Source organism: Trachymyrmex cornetzi, unplaced genomic scaffold (assembly GCF_001594075.2).
Source record: "Trachymyrmex cornetzi isolate Tcor2-1 unplaced genomic scaffold, Tcor1.1 scaffold122, whole genome shotgun sequence".
In the NCBI taxonomy this organism is placed as follows: Eukaryota; Metazoa; Arthropoda; class Insecta; order Hymenoptera; family Formicidae; genus Trachymyrmex; species Trachymyrmex cornetzi.
Genome location: NW_017295784.1, coordinates 2,473,509 through 2,497,316, shown reverse-complemented (window position 1 = coordinate 2,497,316; position 23,808 = coordinate 2,473,509). Strand labels below are relative to the sequence as shown.

The 23,808-nt window shown below is 26.4% G+C and overlaps 2 protein-coding genes across 2 annotated transcripts; both read right to left on the bottom strand.

The window, feature by feature from the left end:
• Positions 1–2,098: 2,098 nt before the first annotated feature.
• LOC108768441 (uncharacterized) lies at positions 2,099–17,266 on the bottom strand. The gene is made up of 7 exons (XM_018518855.1): positions 17,043–17,266; positions 15,367–15,433; positions 14,718–14,873; positions 11,334–11,731; positions 9,814–10,018; positions 9,303–9,458; positions 2,099–2,152 (listed from the first exon to the last, which is right to left on the bottom strand). The coding sequence occupies exons 1-7, from the start codon at positions 17,264–17,266 to the stop codon at positions 2,099–2,101; spliced, it is 1,260 nt and encodes a 419-aa protein (XP_018374357.1).
• Positions 17,267–20,976: 3,710 nt separating this feature from the next.
• LOC108768430 (odorant receptor 4-like) lies at positions 20,977–23,064 on the bottom strand. The gene is made up of 5 exons (XM_018518844.1): positions 22,949–23,064; positions 22,528–22,863; positions 21,538–21,739; positions 21,120–21,275; positions 20,977–21,033 (listed from the first exon to the last, which is right to left on the bottom strand). Exons 1-5 carry the CDS (start codon positions 23,062–23,064, stop codon positions 20,977–20,979), a joined length of 867 nt encoding a protein of 288 aa, XP_018374346.1.
• Positions 23,065–23,808: the final 744 nt, after the last annotated feature.

The window sequence follows — 23,808 nt, the reverse complement described above, 5'->3', positions numbered from 1 at the left end:
ACAGTCTTGTTTTGCATGGAAAGTCGGACCCCTTTCGGCAAAACGCAGGCAAACGAAGAGGTGGGATAGACCTCGCTTTGTATGAAAAGTCCTTACGGAATTGTAAAAATTGTGTTCCATTTATATAGCTTATTTTGTTATTAATTTTGTAACGAGCGATGTTCAAAACCTGTTGGAGATCACTCTGAGCCATGACCTTAACAACATATGTCGAAGTCATTGAAATCTGTGAGATCGGCCTTAATATGCAATAATTATTCTAATTTCTCGTTTATTCTATATTTTTGTTAATAAATGTCCTTATATTAAGTAATAATGTAAAATATTAATGAGGCAACAATTGAGGCAAACAAATACACATTCAGCAACTCTCCCGTACATATGTACATTGTGTTAATTATATTAACTAAATAAAGTATATAAATATGGTTACATTCTGAAGTATTGTTACAAGGCATTTGATAACGCAATGATAGAACTAAAACATTCTGATTATTCAGAAATTATTATTAATTATAATATAAATTTAATTATTGAATTATGTCTGTTGCACTTTATGTTTGTATAATTCAAGAATAATACTTACCTTATTGTTTTGTCATATCTTTGTTGAATTGTTACTTCGTATGATTCCGACGGTTTAAAAGGTTCCTCCTTAAGAACATTGACTATCGTTACGACATGTTCTTTAATTATCCACATAGTAACTATTTTATAAGTGGCAATAAATACCGCCAACGTCATATATATATTATCGCTTATTTCATCAAAATTGTTAATATTTAATACAATGTTCATAATTTGCGATATTGTAAATGTACTTGCTATGCAAATCAGCAATATTCTATAACTGTTATACATTATATATTTTGACTGCGATGTCCATGTAAGCGGTTGCCAACATCCGCAGACCGTACAAAGTACAAGTGTAAACTGTAGCACGCTCATTCAAATTTTTTAAAGTTTAATCTTGCCTACACTTTAATTACTATAACAGTGTTATGTCTACTCATAATTCCAATATTATACATGTAAAATAAAAAGAAGTAAAATTAAAATTGTATATAAGATTAAAAAAGAAAGTGTTATATACACGTATATACACATATGTGTGCGTGCGCGCGCGCGCGTGTGTGTGTATGTAACACTTTCTGTATACATATATATCAAATAAAATATTTTTTTCTGGCATTTTTTAAATATAAGGTTTCTATAACTGTTATACATTATATATTTTGACTGCGATGTCCATGTAAGCGGTTGCCAACATCCGCAGACCGTACAAAGTACAAGTGTAAACTGTAGCACGCTCATTCAAATTTTTTAAAGTTTAATCTTGCCTACACTTTAATTACTATAACAGTGTTATGTCTACTCATAATTCCAATATTATACATGTAAAATGAAAAGAAGTAAAATTAAAATTGTATATAGGATTAAAAAAGAAAGTGTTATATACACGTATATACACATATGTGTGCGTGCGCGCACGCGCGTGTGTGTGTGTGTATGTAACACTTTCTGTATACATATATATCAAATAAAATATTTTTTTTTGGCATTTTTTAAATATAAAATTTAACTTCACTTAAATATACTTCAAAATTATTTAAAAGAAAGGTATACACCCAGAGAAAGATCAAATAGGTATCTATTTTTTATGAATTTTTTTTGCGAAAACTGTTAACTTTACTCAAACAGGATTTTAACCAATGTATATCAGCGCAAAACTTTTAATTAAAAATATTAACAAAGAGCGCTGGCACAACTCACTAATATGTAGGATATTGGCCAAAACTCTGTTTTAAAGTAAATAGTTTTCGTGAAAGAATTCATGAAAGAAATTAGCATTTTTTTCTTTCTGGTTTGTCCTTCACCCTTAATTTAAACATTTAATCTGAGATATTAAGTAAAAAAATTTCTCTTAATATTTGCAAATAAACCGAACGATATTATTATAAAAATGTAAAATAATTTTAAAATAAACATAATAAATTATATAATTCCATAATTCCATTTTTTAAAGTATAAATTTACAATATTTGTTATACTTACAAACCCTAACAACACAGACCTCCAGGGAACGTCCTGAGGACGTTCAAAGGACGTCCATATGTCCTTTGAGCATCTTAAGAACATCCTCGGGATGTATCTTGAATAAAGTGTGTTATTAGGGAAGTGATTAATTCTCACAATTAATTACTTAACATCACATTAAAAATATTGCTGTAAATTTCTTAAAAAGTATTTGATATTATATAATTGTGGACAAATTAACGAAAAAAATTATATGACTAAATATTCACATGTCAAATAGGATGAATAAATCGACGAGAGAGCGAGATACACCCGAAATGTTTATAGCCTCTCGATACCACTTTCTGATAATACACAGTACTTACTGATCGTGCGTAAAACTTTTTTTATCTGTCTCTATTATCGTAATACTGATCTTGCAACGGCGCGCGAAGCGGAATATTATGTATTTCCATGAGACAAAATGTTGATAAACTGCAATTCTTTCATATGATGAAATAAATATTGTAAATAACATTTCCATAAGGTAGCAAGCAAAGTAGAGACATAGATTTTCTTCGAAGATTCATCAATATAAAATAGTAAAATACCAAGTATAAGTTGCTTTTATAAAGTATGCATGCGTCACTTATTGTATGTACATTGGTAAAAAAATATTTTTTTATTACTTTCGCTAGCCAGTGCTTCACATGCTATCACGTGCTACACATGTCATTACATTTTACATATCGATTTCTATTTGCGATGGCCAGTGAAACATAAACGTCGGAGAGACAGTGAATTATAGAAACTGACCTAACAGTGACGTAATATAGTCTACGAAAACTCTTTTTATAACATGTTGATAGTTATTGCAACAATTAAAACAATATTGTACGAAAATTTTTGATGTGCAAAAAGTGTGTGAGTGTTAATACATGCTTAACATTAATTGCAACAACACCTTAATTATTAATTCATCCAATCATATATATACATAAAACATCAAGAAAAATACAAAAATAAAACATTCCAAAGTTTGAGGCTTGTTAGCACAAAAGATCAATTCGCATTTTATTCTATTTATATATTTATGGCAAAAGAAACAATGAGAAAAATATGTAAGATTATGTTTATATACTTTTATTGTAGATAATCATTTTAAAAAATATTAAAAGTTACCTATATTTTGATTTATTCCATCGCGCGTGCACACATTCTTTTATTAATATATTAACTATTATTTAACATTTCTTGACAATTTTATAATATTTAATCTTGAAAATTTGTTATTGACCTTAATTATCTGATTGCTATTACCAACGATGTGTCAATAATATAAATTTAATATATATTTATTCCGTATAACAAATCAAACTATATATTTATTATTAATAACACTTTTTAATCTTGTGCTACGTCACTGTTTCTGCGAACACATCAATACATTAAAAATCAAATATGACATTTTAAGTATCTAAACATAGAATTAATATCAAACTTAATGAATTGTTTATTTACTGTATAGAAAAAATAAATTTCTCATACAACTGTTACGAAAGTATCGAGATTTACTAGTATAATATCTGCGCTGATAAATTTGATTGGTATTGGAAATAGGTACGAGTAATAATCACTAAAAATCTTTTCTTTACATTATTGTTGTTAAACATCATTCATTCTATGTTATAAAAACTGATAATTATCTTGCATATAAGAAACAGTATGAATGATTCAAAAGCCCTTTGAATATTGAAGCAAATTCAGAGTCAATTTGAAGAGATTATTGAATTTGTTTTTTTTGTGCTTTTATAATACTAAAATAAAAATATAATGCATCATTAAAAAAAAGAAATAACTTTAACATAAACTTAAACAATTTAAAAAATGAAACTTTTTTTGTATATTTTCAGATTTTATATAAAAAATTATAAAGAAAGTGTGTATTTATGCTTTCTTTGTATATTATATGTTTAGCAGTTATTTCAAATATCATTTATCTAGAAACATCTTCTATACATATATGCGAATAGGGAAATAGCTTTAATTTTTAAATGTGAAAAATGCTGAAGATATTAATAGTTATTCACAGTAGTTATAATAAAATGTTTTTATTGCAATATGTTTATTTGCAAGCATTTACAGTTGCAATATTATTTATTACAATAAAATATCAATCAACAGTTTTAATGTAGCCTATGAATATTTATAATCCAAGGAGAAATATTAGAAATTGAGTAATAGAAATAGCGGAAAAGTTTATAACATTATTCATTTGGATATAATATGTATTTTTACTGTTAATATAAATTCCTTGTAATATTATTTTAATTTTGTTTCTCATTTTTTAATATTTTTTCTTACACGCCACAAATAAAATACGTGTATAAAGCCTTCCGCAAACATTTCATATATTGTGTAAAAATAAATTAGATAGTATTATTGATATGTTTACATCATTGATATTAACTAATATGTATATAATTTATCTTTAACGTACCTTGTATGTCGATTCGTGGAATATGAAAAACAATTTCTATTTATCAATCTTGCTGAGCGCGTTTTAATATATTGTAAGCTGAATATGATGTTTTAAGTAACTGTAAAAAAATTGTTAATGCATTTCATATTATTTAAATTAATTTTCACATTAATTTTCATATTATTTAAAACATTTATAAAAGTATTAATTTTCATATTATTTAAAACATTTATAAAAGAAATTAAACGTTTTTTTATTATCAATTGATACTGACAGCTACAAACGAGTCAAGATTTAATGTAATGACAACCGCGCTCTTAAATTCAATGGGAATCATCGAACGTTTCATAATTAGCAGGAGAAATTTTTTACTTTTGTTATCAAGCTCCTGCCACTTTATATTGTATATACTGTTTGCTACTTTGGTACTCTGTAAGTAAACGTTTTAAGCATTGCGTATTATTAAAAATGATGAACCATGTATTATGTAATAATATTTCTTTTTTATTTTGATAATTTTGTATCTTTATACTCTAAAGTTATAGTAGTTACAAAAGAAAAAATTACAAAAGAATAAAAAATAATTTATTTTTTTATATATATAAATATAAGATCATAATATATATGTAGATAAATTATATACTTTTAATTTGAGTTCATTTCCAAACCAACAATAGAGGAAGATCTGTGATAACATGCAAGCCGTATACAGTATTAGTGATACAAGGCTTCCATTAATCATCAAGAGAGAAATAGCAGCCAATTTATATAAATTAGCACACACTACTAGCATGCTTACTGCGAACTGAAGAGCAATTATTTTCCCAAACCTGCGATTTACTATACGAGCATATCTACGATTAAATAAAAAATTTTAATCTGTCTGAAAATCATTTATCAATCTCATCGAATTATAGCTTTCTTTTTTAGATAAACGATTTAATAATTTCCGAATTATTTTAAGATGAGAATTTCCAAAGAACATACATGTACAAACAAACAATTTTGTGCAGGGTGATTACATTGTAAATTTTTGAAATAACAGAGTGGTTTTAAAAACTAACTCATATATACGATTGTGGTGACATACACAATCGTGAAGAACATGTTTTTTGTGTAAGATTTTCGTCAATCGGTATTCCAGAATCTCGAACTGACAGCAGATCTCTTGCAGGAGTCCGGTTATCAGGCTATCACAGGCAACGTTTACAGCCGCACAGATTGACATACCTATCATTTGGTGAGTAAATATCAACAAAAATATAATAGGTAATGTGTAGTCGAATGGCACCCATGCTTTGTATGTCAAGTTTCCTTCCATAAAATCCATAAAGATAGCATTTAAAATTATGCATATGACTGTTACTTGGACGAGGCCATAATACCATACTGCGTATTTCCTATAAAATATATTTCTTATAAAAATATTTTCTAATGCTCAGCTATGAAAAATTGTTGCATCCACTTGTTTTGAAAAGTTTACTTAATACTCTTATTGCTCTATTTTTCTTAAATTATATTATTATTTACATCTGGGTTGTTTGTAGAATATTGATGATTTATAAGCTTTGGAAGAATGCTTATAAATCATCAATATTCCACATTTATTATAAATCATTAATATTCCACAAATAACACAAATAATAATTAAAACATTCAATAATTATGTTCAGAAAATAATCATATTGTGCTAAACACTATATATGTACATTGTCTTAAAATTAAATAATTTTTATATTTAAAATATTAATACATTCTATATTGCTATAATGTATTTAATAACACAATGCAATAATGGAGTTAAAATATTCTGATTATTCAGAAACTGATTATTAAATTATGACTAATGAATTTACTTGTGTAATTCGAGAATAATACTTACTTTATCGTTTTGTCATATTTTTGTCGAATTATTACCTCACACGATTCCGACGGTTTGAAAGGCTCCTCCGTAAGAACACTGATTATCGTTATGACGTGTTCCTTAATTATCCATATAGTAATTATTTTATAAGTTGCGATGAATACCGTCAACGTCATATATATATTATCGCTTATTTCGTCAAAGTTGTTAATATTTAGTATAATATTCACAACTTGCGATATTGTAAATGTACATAACAGACAAATTAACAATATTCTATAACTGTTATACATCATATATTTAAATAGCGACGTCCATGTAAGCGGCTGCCAGCATCCGCTGACTGCGCAGAGTATAAGTGTAAATTCCAGCACGATCATTCAAATTTTTTAAAATTTAATTTTGCCTATACGTGAATTACTCATAGTATTATATCTATATTTATCTCTATTTATACGTCCAATATCATATACATTTAAAATAAAAAAAATAAAAAATAAAATTTGTCTGACATATATTTAATATAAAGCTTAATTTTACTTAAATAGACTTCATAATTGAATTACTTAATTGTTCAATTGTCATTAACATTGTGCAAGTAAAAACATTTCTACTAATAAATTGTTTTTAAATAAACCAAATTTCGATATATATAATATAAAAAAGCTATAATTTTAAAGTAAACATAATATAATTATACAATTCTATTTTGTAATATTATATATAAAACTTATAAATTCATATAATATTTGTTATACTTACAAAATGATCAATTCTCACTTGACATATCAGATAAAAAATATATTGCAAATATCTTAACAAATAATATCTTAACAAATAATACTATTTAAACGGTTTGTAAAAAAATTGTATGGTTACATTATATTCACTTCAAATAGCAACAGACAAATTTTACAAGAGATCGGAGTACACCCAGAACGTCTATAGCTTCGCGACACTACTTTGATATTGTAGAGTACTTGTTCACCACACCCCTTTTTATATGTCTCTGTTATTACCATAATACCGATTTTGCGACGGCGCGGAATATTATTTTCATGAGGCAAGATATAGATAAGCTACAATATTTGTCACGCGATGGGGTAAATAACATTTCCACAAGATAAAAGCAATATGGCTTTTAAAGGTTCATCAATATAGAACACCAGGTGTAAGGGATCCCTATGAAATATTCGTTACTTCTTGTATTTTTGATTAAAAATGTATTTTTGATTACTGTTACTGTCCAATGCTTGACATCACGTACCTCGTTTCGATTTCTATTCATAGCATAACAAACATCGGAGAGAAAGTGAATTATAGAAGCTAGTTTAACAGTGATACAATAATTTCTACGATATTAAGTTTTTTATATATATTAAGATAATCGTAGCTGTTAATGTATGCTTATTGTTAACGTGAACTGCAACGACATTTTATCAATTCATCTAATAAAATGATATCGGCTCTGATTGGTTCATGACTTAAGACTATATTTAAGACAGTTTTAAATATGAGAATCAACTATGAATACCAGCCTATAACTCCTACATATAATGTCATTTGATGATAAATAATCTTTATGACAAAATTGCGTACTATATCTGCCATAATTTCGTAGAACAACGGTACGCAGTTATACGAATGAAAACATAAATGATATCTTTATATTCTTATTAGTAAATCGATGTGTGTTACGAATTATTTCTCTGATTACACTTACATGTCGCTTTAATATACATGCATTAATTAATAATATTATAAAATATTTTATTACGATACCAGAAAGAATTCTTCGTATATATAATACTTAATGAATCAAGAACTCTGACATGCCTGGGTAAAATGTTAATAAAACAGATAATACCACGGATAATATACCCTACATAAGACATTCCTATTCATTCTTAAATTGTCATTAAGCACTTTTTTACATCGATTTATGTATCTACCGCGTCCTACATAAATGAGAAAATATTACCTCGTTTCTAAGCACGGATCTATTCAAATAATATCAAGGTTGCTCGTTATACCAAAGCTGAACCTTTTCATTTAAACATTATAATTAGTATATATATAATTTACATATTTGCATATTTAATCGAGTTAATGATTCCTGTTGAAACTCCTTGTCAAAAATAATGTGATTTAATATTACGTAAAAATATATCACAACATTTTTCCAAAGGGTATCGAATAAGTGTAACATTAAAAATGCAATTTAATATTTCAAGGACATTAGACAAAAGGTTAATTACATATGTATATAACATGTTTTATTAATAATTACACAGACAACACCGCAATATACGCATGCTAAAAACGAGACATAAGGCATCTTATGTCTCGTGTTCATACGTGTTATCTGTGTAATAACTATTAATATAATATATTACATATGTACATATTATTATACATATGTAATTAATACATGTTTTAAGTCTTGATTTGGATTTTTTGTTGTCTAAATAGATATTGGTCAATTATGCGTAAGAAAAAAGATGAAACTAAACGTCACAAACACAGAGACACAAACGTTTGCAATAGTTGTATTTGTATAACTTTATTGTAAATAATCATTTTCCGTTATTTATTTATATTTAGGCCATATTTTATCCCGCGTGCTCGCGTTTCTCTACTATAATGTATTAACTATTATTTAATGTACTTTTACAATTTTATGATATTTTCTTTCAAAAATTAGCATTACCTAATTAATTACTATCATCCTTGATATATCAATAATATATAATAAATTCAATATATATTTATTATTAATAATTTTTAATTTTGTGCTATTTTACTGTTTCTGCGACTGCACCATTACATTAAAAAGAGAATATGACGTTTTAAGCACCTAAACACTTATATAATTAATGACAAATTTATTCAGCAAATTATTTGTTTATTACATTCAAAGAATAAATTCTTCATACACACCTTTAGGAAAGAGTCAAGATTCACAGGCAAAATATCTGCGCTGGTAAATTCAATTGGTATCGTAGCACGATTCATGATCATTAAGAGCCCTTTCTTCATATTATTGCTGAACATAGTCCATTCCATATTGTAAATACTATCCGATAATTGAAGGCTCTATAAATAAAGTTATAATAAAATTACCTATATTGTACATATAAATATATTATATACAATATATTGGTATATGCAACTTTATACATAATATACTCTTTACATAAAATATATATACTCGCATATACATATGCATATGTATATTTATGTATAGAAGAATGTTTTATTAACCGTATAATTTAATGTGCTTGTAAATATGGCTAATGATACAGGTAGATGTATATATACTTTGTGTGTATGTATATTTTCTTGTTTTTGTAGCGATAGATATAATGTCAATTTCGCAACTTTATTTTTTTTTTAAATAATTGTGAATTATGAAATTATAATTTATTAATATACTAGTTACTAGAACTACCTTGAGCTTGATTTCGTTGCCAAACCAACAATAATAAAAAATTGGAGCTAGAGTGGTAGCTATAACCATAATATCTTGTGTATAAGCAACGGCATTGGACGCTCTAAAAGCCATATGAACTAAATTGTAGCACATTACCACTGTGATCATTAAGAACTCACCAGGAATTATTTTACCAAATTTATCGTTTAATACAAATGCGTATCTAAAATTACAGAGAACGTTTTCAATTCATCTACAGATTTTATTAAGACTATTTAATTTAATACAATTAATGAATTTATATTGTTATGTAGTTTAATATTTTAACATGAAAAATATCTTATACTTCTAATTCCATTTAACAACTTCTATTATTCTTGAAGAAAACTAGTTTATGTTGATAATATGCATATTCTGCACTTTTTTGTATCAAAGACACTAAAATAGTTTTAAAAATATTCATTTAAATATAATGTTTCTAATACATAGTCATGATATAAATAGAAATTAATATATTATTTTTTAACAAAAGAGAGAATATTAATTATTTTCACAAGTCCCCTAAAAGAGATCTGAACAAATATACACGTATCTAGAGATTTGATGGAACTTTTTAATTCTTTAAAATACTGAATTTTTTCGATATTTATTTTCCTTCTATATCTCTAGGTATGACGTATATCAAAAGAAATGAAAAGTAACTGTAAAAAAAATATGTGAAGCATTAATGGGTTATTCAATTCGTAAATGAAAAATAAATTGATATTTATACTGCCGATATATATCGACGTATAGCCTTTCTGACAGTTTGAAATACCATTTATTCCTAGTATTCAATATTACATATATTTCCATCATCAGTTTTTAAGTGTAACTAATTTGCCCAATTTTCGAATTTATTCCTAAGTTAATTTTAAATGTGCAATTTTCACCCCTAGATGGTTGAAAAATCTTAATTGTCGAATAAAAAATTATTGAAAGATTGATTATTTTCTTATTGTCACCAGAAAAATAAAAAATTTCAATAAGAGCATATTGATCTTAAAGAAATATAAATAACATTTTACGTTAGAAAAATAACTCAAATACATTTGTATGTAAATATGTATATAACTTACTCAAATATATATATGTGATGGCGTACGCAATTGCGCAAATTTTCTTGGTCATTCGCAATATTCGACAAACGATATTCTAAAATCTCGATTTGGCAGCAGATGTGTAGCAATAATCCGCAAATTAAATTGTCACATGTGGGATGTATAAGTCCGATTAATATTAGAGAGAATATCTGATGAGCGTATGCTAGATAAAATAGTGCGGATATTGAGATGTCGAATGGTAACCATGCTTTGTACATTAAAGTTCCATTCTTGAAATTCGTAAATATCGAAAGCAAGATCATATAGATGGCAGTTATCGAGACGAGAATTAAATAATATAATGTATTATTCCTATAAAATCATTTATATATACAATGTAATATAATTTAAACAGTTTTAATATAACTTAGATATAAAATACTGAAAGAAACTTACGTTATTTTTTTGTCAAACTTCTCCCGAATCATGTTTTCGCTCAGATCTACTGGTTTAAATGGCTTCTCGACAAGATTATCAATTAACATTGTAATACTATCGTGATTTATCCGTACAACAATTGCCTTGTAGCATGCCAGAAGCGAAATCACAGCATTGAACAAGGTGTCGCCAATTGTGTCAGCGTTGTCGGCTCTCAATATCAACTCCATAATTTGAGTCATTGCAAAGGTGTATAATGTTATAATCATTGACGCTGTATAAGCGTTATATATTATGTGTCTAAACAGCGATATCCACGATGTTGGTCGCCAGCATCCTGCGACCGCTAAAACCGTGAGCGTAAATTTCAAGACAGGCATTTCGCTTCTCTTTCCAACATCACTTTTCAACATCCACTTGCCCAACATTAATCACTGTTTTAATTAATGTATATGCACTTATTTACTACAAATTTTGACTATTATGATAATGTGCTAATGAGTGGTAATTAGTAAATCGAAATTAATTGTTTTTAAATATTTGATCTCGTATTTCCCTAAATGATCGCTAATTAATTGTCTTTATGTATGTTAATAATTAGATACAAAAATAAAAAAATTTAATAATAATATAATAAATAAAAGCCTATTATAATTACAATAGAATTACTGTAATATATAACAATAGAATTATTATGATATCATCATTATTATATTATTATATTATTATATTTTATGATACTATTATTATACTTATGTAAATATTTCATTTTTTTTATACATTAAACTTACGAAAATTTTGATTAACTTGTTTGAACAATTCGTTGAATACTTCACAAGTTTTAATCGAATATTCGCTGCACGTTGTGTGACAAGTCAAATGGCATTACAAAGAAACAATCTCATAACGTCTATAGTCTCTCAATTTGATAACGACATTTCGCCCAACTTCCCTCTTCATATAAGGTATCTATATTATTATCATAATAACAGACATGCAACAGTCCTCTTGTGAAATAATATTCCCGAGAATTGAGAAATAACATTCTTCCGAAATAATATCTTTACGAAATTGCGTAATATATCATTATTTTTGCAGAGACAATCGCGGACAATCCTGTATAAAAGAAGTCAGATATACACAAGCCGAAATATATAGAAAAATAAATTCTTTAAATTGTCATCAATAGAGCAGTAGCTATAAATTATCTCCGAGGTACTTGACAGTTCCTTTGTTGTATTCTTTATTGTAAAATATCTTATTTATAACACACCATCGGTAATACCATTATATTGTTCTATGATACAATGAAAGTATGTGAAAAAACAAATTCTTTAAATATTAGTTGAGCAGCGACTATAGCTTACCTGTGTAAAACATTAATGCCATCCGTAAACTCAGTTACAAGCTATTGTCATCACATTTCCTGTCATAGTATCTACGTTCTAACTATTTATATGATATTGTGATATCGTGCACTCTCTTTCAGATGAATTTTTTATATTTTTCATTGAACATAAAAAAAAACGCTTAAAGTCATGATTTTTTTTTGTTACGGTTTATTAAAACTTATGCAAGTTTTATGTAGTAAGTGTAATATATAATATAATGCTTTTTAAATTACATATATCTAAATATTCACTACATATGATAATTTTGAACAGTGTTCAATGCTTCTTTAGTTGATTTATTAATGTTCTTTTGTGCGTCAAAATATAGATGACTAAAGTTCTGTGAAAATAATTCATTTATAATGTTGAAGATCAAATTGAATTTATAGATGTATGAATGTAAAACATTGCAATAGTAAGAATGTTAAATACATATCACTAGAATTTTTTTATTTTTATACGTAACATACAATTACAAAATTTTTTAATAATTTGCGAGATATATTTGCTTAAATACTTTAAAAGCTAATACTTTATCGCATGTTTGATGACAAATTAGTTATACTACTATAAAACTTTATGATTTTAGAAATTTTTCGTAATATTTATTTTTTTTATATTTTAACTATATTGGATAACAATATGTACATGTATCAAATTTATGTAAAATATAATTTTGTAAAACATCATTTTTATTACAGAATTACTTAATGTCTATTTTCAAAAATAACACTACGAGACAATAGAGAAAAACATTTTGAAAGAATACATCTCTTCCAACTTTCTCTTCAAACAATTGTTAAATAAAGGTTGGTATACATAAATACGTATATATAAAAGTATAAATATTTACCGTAATTTTATTAAATTTTTGACGAATTTTCAATTCGCTTGGATCTAACGGTTTAAATGGTTCTTCGTTAAGTGCAGTAATTAATGTCGTAACATTGTTATAATTTAGCCACATTATCAGTAATTTAAAACCAGACACGGACACATTTAACGCCATATATAAAATGTTAGTAAAGTCGTCGGGATTATCGACGTTTGTCATAATGTCCATATATTGTAAAAAAGCAAAAATATATAAAATGGTAATTATATAAATAGTCTGTAGAGATTGTAAATAACATGCATAAATAGCGATGTCCACGAAAGCGGTCGAAAGCATCCAACAAACGTAACGATAATGTGATTTAATCTTATGTAAAAATATATCAAAACATTTTTCCAAAGAGTATCAAGTAAGTGTAACATTAAAAATGCAATTGAATATTTCAAAGACATTAGACAAAACGTTAATTACATATGTATAACATGTTTTATTAATAGTTACACAGACAACACGCAATATACACATGCTAAAACGAGACATAAGGCATCTTATGTCTCGTCTGCATGCGTGTTATTTATGTAATAACTATTAATATAATATATTACATATGTACACGTTATTATATATATGTAATTAACATATGTTTTAAGTCTTGATTTGGATTTTTTGTTGTCTAAATAGATATTGGTCTATTATGCATAAGAAAAAAGATAAAACTAAACGTCACAAACATAGAGACACAAACGTTTACAATAGTTGTATTTGTATAACTTTATTGTAAATAATCATTTTCCGTAATTTATTTATTTTAGTTCATTCCATCGCGCGTGCTCGCGTTTCTCTCTCTCTCTCTCTCTCTCTCTCTACCTACTAATGTATTAACTATTATTTAATGTACTTTTACAATTTTATGATATTTTCTTTCAAAAATTTGTCATTAGCATTAATTAATTAATTACACTCATCCTTGATGTGCAATAATGTATAATAAATTCAATACATATTTATTATTAATAATTTTTAATTTTATGCTATTTTACTGTTCCTGCGACTGTATCATTACATTAAAAAGAGAATATGACGTTTTAAGCACCTAAACACTTATATAATTAATGACAAATTTATTCAGCAAATTATTTGTTTATTACATTCAAAGAATAAATTCTTCATACACACCTTTAGGAAAGAGTCAAGATTCACAGGCAAAATATCTGCGCTGGTAAATTCAATTGGTATCGTAGCACGATTCATGATCATTAAGAGCCCTTTCTTCATATTATTGCTGAACATAGTCCATTCCATATTGTAAATACTATCCGATAATTGAAGGCTCTATAAATAAAGTTATAATAAAATTACCTATATTGTACATATAAATATATTATATACAATATATTGGTATATGCAACTTTATACATAATATACTCTTTACATAAAATATATATACTCGCATATACATATGCATATGTATATTTATGTATAGAAGAATGTTTTATTAACCGTATAATTTAATGTGCTTGTAAATATGGCTAATGATACAGGTAGATGTATATATACTTTGTGTGTATGTATATTTTCTTGTTTTTGTAGCGATAGATATAATGTCAATTTCGCAACTTTATTTTTTTTTTAAATAATTGTGAATTATGAAATTATAATTTATTAATATACTAGTTACTAGAACTACCTTGAGCTTGATTTCGTTGCCAAACCAACAATAATAAAAAATTGGAGCTAGAGTGGTAGCTATAAACATAATATCTAGTATATAAGAAATGGAATTGGACACTCTAAAAGCCATATGAATTAAATTGTAGCACATTACCACTGTGATCATTAAGAACTCACTAGGAATTATTTTGCCAAATTTATCGTTTAATATATACGCGTACCTAAAATTACAGAGAACGTTGACAATTCATCTACAAATTTTATTAAGACTATCTAATACAATTAATGAATTTATTATTGTTATGTAGTTTAATATTTTAACATGAAAAATATCTTATATTTTGAGCTTGATTTCGTTGCCAAACCAACAATAATAAAAAATTGGAGCTAGAGTGGTAGCTATAACCATAATATCTTGTGTATAAGCAACGGCATTGGACGCTCTAAAAGCCATATGAACTAAATTGTAGCACATTACCACTGTGATCATTAAGAACTCACCAGGAATTATTTTACCAAATTTATCGTTTAATACAAATGCGTATCTAAAATTACAGAGAACGTTTTCAATTCATCTACAGATTTTATTAAGACTATTTAATTTAATACAATTAATGAATTTATATTGTTATGTAGTTTAATATTTTAACATGAAAAATATCTTATACTTCTAATTCCATTTAACAACTTCTATTATTCTTGAAGAAAACTAGTTTATGTTGATAATATGCATATTCTGCACTTTTTTGTATCAAAGACACTAAAATAGTTTTAAAAATATTCATTTAAATATAATGTTTCTAATACATAGTCATGATATAAATAGAAATTAATATATTATTTTTTAATAAGAGAGAGAATATTAATTATTTTCGCAAGTCCTAAAAGAGATCTGAACAAATATACACGTATCTAGAGATTTGATGGAAATTTTTAATTCTTTAAAATACCGAATTTTTTCAATATTTATTTTCCTTCTATATCTCTAGGTATACGTATATCAAAAGAAATGAAAAGTAACTGTAAAAAATATGTGAAGCATTAATGGGTTATTCAATTCGTAAATGAAAAATAAATTGATATTTATACTGCCGATATATATCGACGTATAGCCTTTCTGACAGTTCGAAATACCATTTATTCCAGCATTCAATAATGCTATCTTCAGTTCTTAAGTGTAACTAATTTGCCCAAATTCCGAATTTATTCCTAATTTAATTTTAAATGTGCAATTTTCACCCCTAGATGGTTGAAAAATCTTAACTGTCGAATAAAATATCATTGAAAGATTGTTACCAGAAAAATGGCAAAATTCAATAAGAGTATACTGATCTTAAAGAAATATAAATAACATTTTACGTTAGAAAAATAACTCAAATACATTTGTATGTAAATATGTATATAACTTACTCAAATATATATATGTGATGGCGTACGCAATTGCGCAAATTTTCTTGGTCATTCGCAATATTCGACAAACGATATTCTAAAATCTCGATTTGGCAGCAGATGTGTAGCAATAATCCGCAAATTAAATTGTCACATGTGGGATGTATAAGTCCGATTAATATTAGAGAGAATATCTGATGAGCGTATGCTAGATAAAATAGTGCGGATATTGAGCTGTCGAATGGTAACCATGCTCTGTATATTAATGTTCCATTCTTAAAATTCGTAAATATCGAAAGCAAGATCATGTAGGTGACAGTTATCAAGACGAGAATTAAATAATATAATGTATTATCCCTATAAAATCATTTATATACACAATATAATATAATTTATGCAGTTTTAATATAACTTAGTTATAAAATATTGATAGAAACTAACGTTATTCTCTTGTCAAACTTCTCCCGAATCATGTTTTCGCTCAAATCTACTGGTTTAAATGGCTTCTCGACAAGATTACCGATTAACATTGTAATACTATCGTGATTTATCCGTACAACAATTGCCTTGTAGCATGCCAGAAGCGAAATCACAGCATTGAACAAGGCGTCGCCAATTGTGTCAGCATCGTTGGCTCTCAATATCAACTCCATAATTTGAGTCATTGCAAAGGTGTATAATGTTATAATCATTGACGCTGTATAAGCGTTATATATTATGTTTCTAAACAATGATGTCCACGATGTTGGTCGCCAGCATCCTGCGACCGCTAAAACCGTGAGCGTAAATTTCAAGACAGGCATTTCGCTTCTCTTTCCAACATCACTTTTCAACATCCACTTGCCCAACATTAATCACTGTTTTAATTAATGTATATGCACTTATTTACTACAAATTTTGACTATTATGATAATGTGCTAATGAGTGGTAATTAGTAAATCGAAATTAATTGTTTTTAAATATTTGATCTCGTATTTCCCTAAATGATCGCTAATTAATTGTCTTTATGTATGTTAATAATTAGATACAAAAATAAAAAAATTTAATGATAATATAATAAATAAAAGCCTATTATAATTACAATAGAATTACTTTAACATATAACAATAGAATTACTATGATATCATCATTATTATATTATTATATTATTATATTTTATGATACTATTATTATACTTATGTAAATATTTCATTTTTTTTATACATTAAACTTACGAAAATTTTGATTAACTTGTTTGAACAATTCGTTGAATACTTCACAAGTTTTAATCGAATATTCGCTGCACGTTGTGTGACAAGTCAAATGGCATTACAAAGAAACAATCTCATAACGTCTATAGTCTCTCAATTTGATAACGACATTTCGCCCAACTTCCCTCTTCATATAAGGTATCTATATTATTATCATAATAACAGACTTGCAACAGTCCTCTCGTGAAATAATATTCCCGAGAATTGAGAAATGACATTCTTCCGAAATAATATCTTTATGAAATTGCGTAATATATCATTACTTTTGCAGAGACGATCCTGTATAAAAGAAGTCAGATATACACAAGCTGAAATATATAGAAAAATAAATTCTTTAAGTTGTCATCAGTAGAGTAGTAGCTATAAACTATCTCCGAGGTACTTGATACAGTTCCTTTGTTGTATTCTTTATTGTAAAATATCTTATTTATAACACACCATCGGTAATACCATTATATTGTTCTATGATACACAATGACGGTATATGAAAAAACAAATTCTTTAAATATTAGTTGAGCAGCGACTATAGCTTACCTGTGTAAAACATTAATGCCATCCATAACCTCAGTTACAAGCTATTATCATCACATTTCCTGTCATAGTATCTATTGTGATTTGTTAATTTTTTCTCTGTCCGAGATCTTGGACCGATTTCTAGCATCGTGGACACAAGGCTTATAACATTAATGCCATCCATAACCTCAGTTACAAGCTGTCATCACATTTCCTGTCATAGTATCTACGTTCTAACTATTTATATGATATTGTGATATCGTGCACTCTCTTTCAGATGAATTTTTTATATTTTTGATTGAATATAAAACAAAGGTTTAAAGTCATGATTTTTGTTACAGTTTATTAAAACTTATGCAAGTTTTATGTAGTAAGTATGACATATAATATAATCCTTTTTACATTACAAATATCTAAATATTCACTGCATATAATAATTTTGAACAATGTTCAATGCTTCTTTAGTTGATTTATTAATATTGTTTTTGTCAAAAAATAGATGACTAAAGTTCTATGAAAATAATTCATTTGTAATGTTGAAGATCAAATTGAATTTATAGATGTATGAATGTAAAACATTGTAATAGTAAGAATGTTAAGTACATATCACCAGAAAATACTAGAATTTTTTTATTTTTATACGTAACATACAATTACAAAATTTTTTAATAATTTGCGAGATATATTTGCTTAAATACTTTAAAAGCTAATACTTTATCGCATGTTTGATGACAAATTAGTTATACTACTATAAAACTTTATGATTTTAGAAATTTTTCGTAATATTTATTTTTTTTATATTTTAACTATATTGGATAACAATATGTACATGTGTCAAATTTTTGTAAAATATAATTTTTTAATATATAATTTTTATTACAGAATTACTTAATGTCTATTTTCAGAAATAATACTGCGAGACAATAGTGAAAAACATTTTGAAAGAACACATCTCTTCCAACTTTATTATGACAATTTTCACATATTTTAATGTAACTTTCTTATCCATGTATGTTGATTACTATATTTTTTTATTGCCCGTCGTTATATACAATAATATTTTCGATTCTTGAGAACTAAATTCATTTTACCTTTATGAAATGTATTTATTGTAATATGCTCATTATAGGGTATTCTGTTCTTGTTATCATAATATCTATAATAATTCCGTGTTAGAATACCACCATTTTATGAATAACTTCTTACGTAGATCATAAAAAATGGAGAAAGTTATAATGAGAATCATTTCAAGTGTATTAGTACACAGAAATCAAAGAAGCAAGATAAAGTTAAATTTTGTTGCATGATAAGTTATATGAATCTGTGTATGTAAACCCATATTGTCCAACAAGTATCGACATATACAAATGAAAATAGAGTTTTGAAATCACAAAGGCAGTGTTCCAACATTTATTGCCACTACTGAAAATCTGTAGTTTACATTGCAAGCACTGGCAAATTTTGGAACACAGCCAGAGTGAGCTGAGATGTAAGCAACAGTAATGTCTAGAAGCTAGAACATATTATAAGAATAATATAAGAGTCACTACCTTATTTTTTTTATATCATTCTTGAATTTCCTCTGTAGCTAATCACAATGTTAGATTTTGAATTGTCTAATACTTTCATAATCTTTATTTTCCAGCAAAATAAAAATATAACAAGAAAATATTAATAGTTTCATAATCTTTATTTTCCAGGAAAATAAAAATATAACAAGAAAATATGAAAATTATAAAAGGATTTTTTTCTCTTATTTTATATTAAAATTTTTTTTATTTCTAATTAAATATTGACTTAATATATAAATCGTATTTTTATATAAGTGTATTAATACTCTTATTAATAAATTACTATATGTTTAATTATATAATAATATTTTGCTGCATTACAATATTCTATTTAAAATGACATTTTAAGTAAGAAATATTATTGACGAATATACATTTTATGGAAATGAAAATGTAATAGATACTAGATCTGCTATCAATAACATAATGATTTATTTTTATTGCGTTTTATTACAGAGATATATATATATAATACAGGATGTTTGTATATATATATATATATATGATATACAGGATGTCTGGAAATTACCACCAAATGTTTCGTGCGTGGTTAGAACAGACTATACTGAGTCGAAAAGTCCTGTACCATTTTGCTGTGTCAGCAATAGTTAATGAGATATTAATTGCTAAATATTGCAAAATATTGGTCTTGAATAATTTTTTACTCAAATACTACCAACTTTACAGAAAAACTGCAAGAGACAAAAATCATTTATTTTCTTCTCATAAATTTCTGAGAATTTTTTCAGAATTTTTTAATACCGTATTTTCTCATGTTGGTAAAAATAAGAAAATGCAGTACTAAAAAGTTAATAAAAAATTCTGAAAAAATTCTCAAAACTTTATGAGAAGAAAATAAATGATTTTTGTTTCTTGCAGTTTTTCTGTAAAGTTGATAGTATTTGAGTAAAAAATAATTCAAGACCATTATTTTGCAATTTTTAGTATAAATTAATATTTCGTTAACTATTGCTGACACCGCTATATATATATACACATATTGCAACTATATTGCAATTGCCAGAACACGTTACATTTATATTACTTTTCCTGTACTTGTACTAACAAACTGTAAGCGGAGTACGATGTTTTGAGCAGCTAAAATAGTTATAAACATAATAAAAATCTTAGTAATGCTTCATTCATATTCAACGATAGGTACTATATAAAATTAATATACTCACCGCCACAAAAGATTCCAAATTCAAACTGATGATATGTGCAGTGGTAAATTCGATAGGTACTGCAGCGCGTTTCATAATTATTAGGAGATTACTTTTGACGTTATTATTCAGCAATGGCCATTTTATTTGGAAAATGCTATCTGCCACTTGAACGCTCTATAAATTAATATGTGAAATAATATTTGTTTAATGTTGAGCGTTTTGATTATATAAGTAAAATATTGTTTCTAAATACTTATAGACATATGTTATAGTTAAAAATATTTTTATTTTATTTAATAATACTTAATGTTATATAATTTTTACGGATAACATAACAGTGACATGTATGACGAGATGATTAATTCAATTTCTTATACAAAATATCTTTTGTACAAAAAATTATTCTTAATTAGTTTCCTTCGTTAATCAGATATACCTTTGATTTTATTTTGTGTCCAAACCAACAATAAAGAAATATTTCTGTTAACATGCAGCACGTGAATCCAATTAATCCAATACTATCTGCGTTCAATGACGATTGGCTCAGTTGATACAAATTAGAGCATATTATCAATGTGCTTATTATAAACTGTAATCCGATTATTTGCGAAAATTTTGCATTTACGGAACACGCAAATCTGCACAATCAAGTTTTTTAATTTAGTAACATAATGATAATTATATGTATCAAACTAAAAGCATGATAAACTAACTTTTGAAAAACTATACATACATTGTGTATAGTAATTATAGTTTAAAAAACTTAATGATGCCGATTGGACTTTAACAACATAATAATAAAAATAAATATATATGAATTATTTAAATATAAAAGGAAAAATAAAGAATAAGTTGTACTATTTAATTATCTTGACTTAAAATTTGTGATTTTTTAACGGTCGTAGATAAGAAAATTTAATATATATCATTGTTCCTTTTAATTCTGTAATTAAGTCATTAAATTATGCACCGAAAAAGTTGTATTCTCAACTTAAGAATATCCTACTTATGTATAGTATGTTTTCCTCTAAAAATAAGCACCTAAACGATCCTTTTAATTTAAGAAGGAAGTCATCTAAATTATCATATTCTTAATATAAGAACGTATAGAATATCCTGTTTTAAATATGATCTCAAATATCTTTTGAACAATACATTTTAGAGAAAAATGTTTCAGACAAAGGTTGCATAATTTTAACGGGGACATTAACAAAAACTGTGTAAAGCGCGCGTGTAGCGATGATCGCTTTTACAAATCAAGAATATATTATTAATTTAATAGAAAATATTCTTATACTTGTTAAGAGGAAATATTAAGTACATCTTTCAAGTATACAATTTTTTTATTTTTTCGGTGTAAATTAATATCACTGAAATCCTGAACTATGTATAACGGTTTTTAAAATATATTATTAGGATGACTAACTGAAATATACTGTTATGATGGCGTACGCAGTAGTCCAAAATGCTTTGATCGCTTAAAATCTTCTTCAAGCGATATTCCAAGATTTCAATTTGACAATATACATGCATTAAGAAACCACATATGAGGGTATCACAGGCGACATTCACGCTAGCACAATAAAACGTGCTCAGAATTTGGTGAACATACGTAACACAAAACATCATGTAAGACGAATAATCGTACGGTACCCATTCTCTATATGTTAACTTTCTGTGTTTAAAGTCTGTGAGCAACGACATCAAACTCATGAATGTCCATGATGACGCAATCAAAACTGAGTAACGTAATGTGTTAGACCTAGAAGTTGATATCCAAAAGAAAATAATTGTTAAATAAAGGTTGGTATACATAAATATGTATATATAAATGTATAAATATTTACCGTATTATTTTATCAAATTTTTGACGAATTTCCAATTCACTTGGATCTAACGGTTTAAATGGTTCTTCGTTAAGTGCAGTAATTAATGTCGTAACATTGTTATAATTTAGCCACATTATCAGTAATTTAAAACCAGAAACAGACACATTTAACGCCATATATAAAATGTTAGTAAAGTCGTCGGGATTATCGACGTTTATCATAATATCCATAAATTGTAAAAAAGCAAAAATATATAAAATGGTAATTATAAATAGTCTGTAGAGATTGTAAATAACACGCATAAATAGCGATGTCCACGAAAGCGGTCGAAAGCACCCAACAAACGTAACGATAAAAAATGTCAACTTTAAGATATGCATTTCTATCCTTTGTTCAAATTAAAAAAATGCTTGTAAAAAACGAGTTTGTTGTGTAACGTATGTTACGAGCTTTTTTATCAATAATTTTTAAACAATACTTATTATTTTTAAGATAACTTTAACTTGATAGATTCTATATTGCACGAGAAGTGAAAGCAGGAACATAATTTCAAGATAGTGCACTTAGGAACGTCTATAGACATGTGACACGATTCTTTGACAATAGACAGTATATTCTCTCTCTTCATACATATTTAATAACTTTACCTTTATAATACCAAATTTTTAGCAATTCTTTTTAAAGTGATATTTATGCGAAATAGCATGAGGAATTATTTATATATGCAATTTTTTTTATACAAAAGAGATCAACTATTTTATATGTTATACCTATATAGAGGAAAAAAATTCTAATTCTCAGTAAAGAAAGGAGAGTAAATTCTGTATAAGTACATTAATAAGATATGAGATGTAAATAATATCTTGCAATACTTGAAT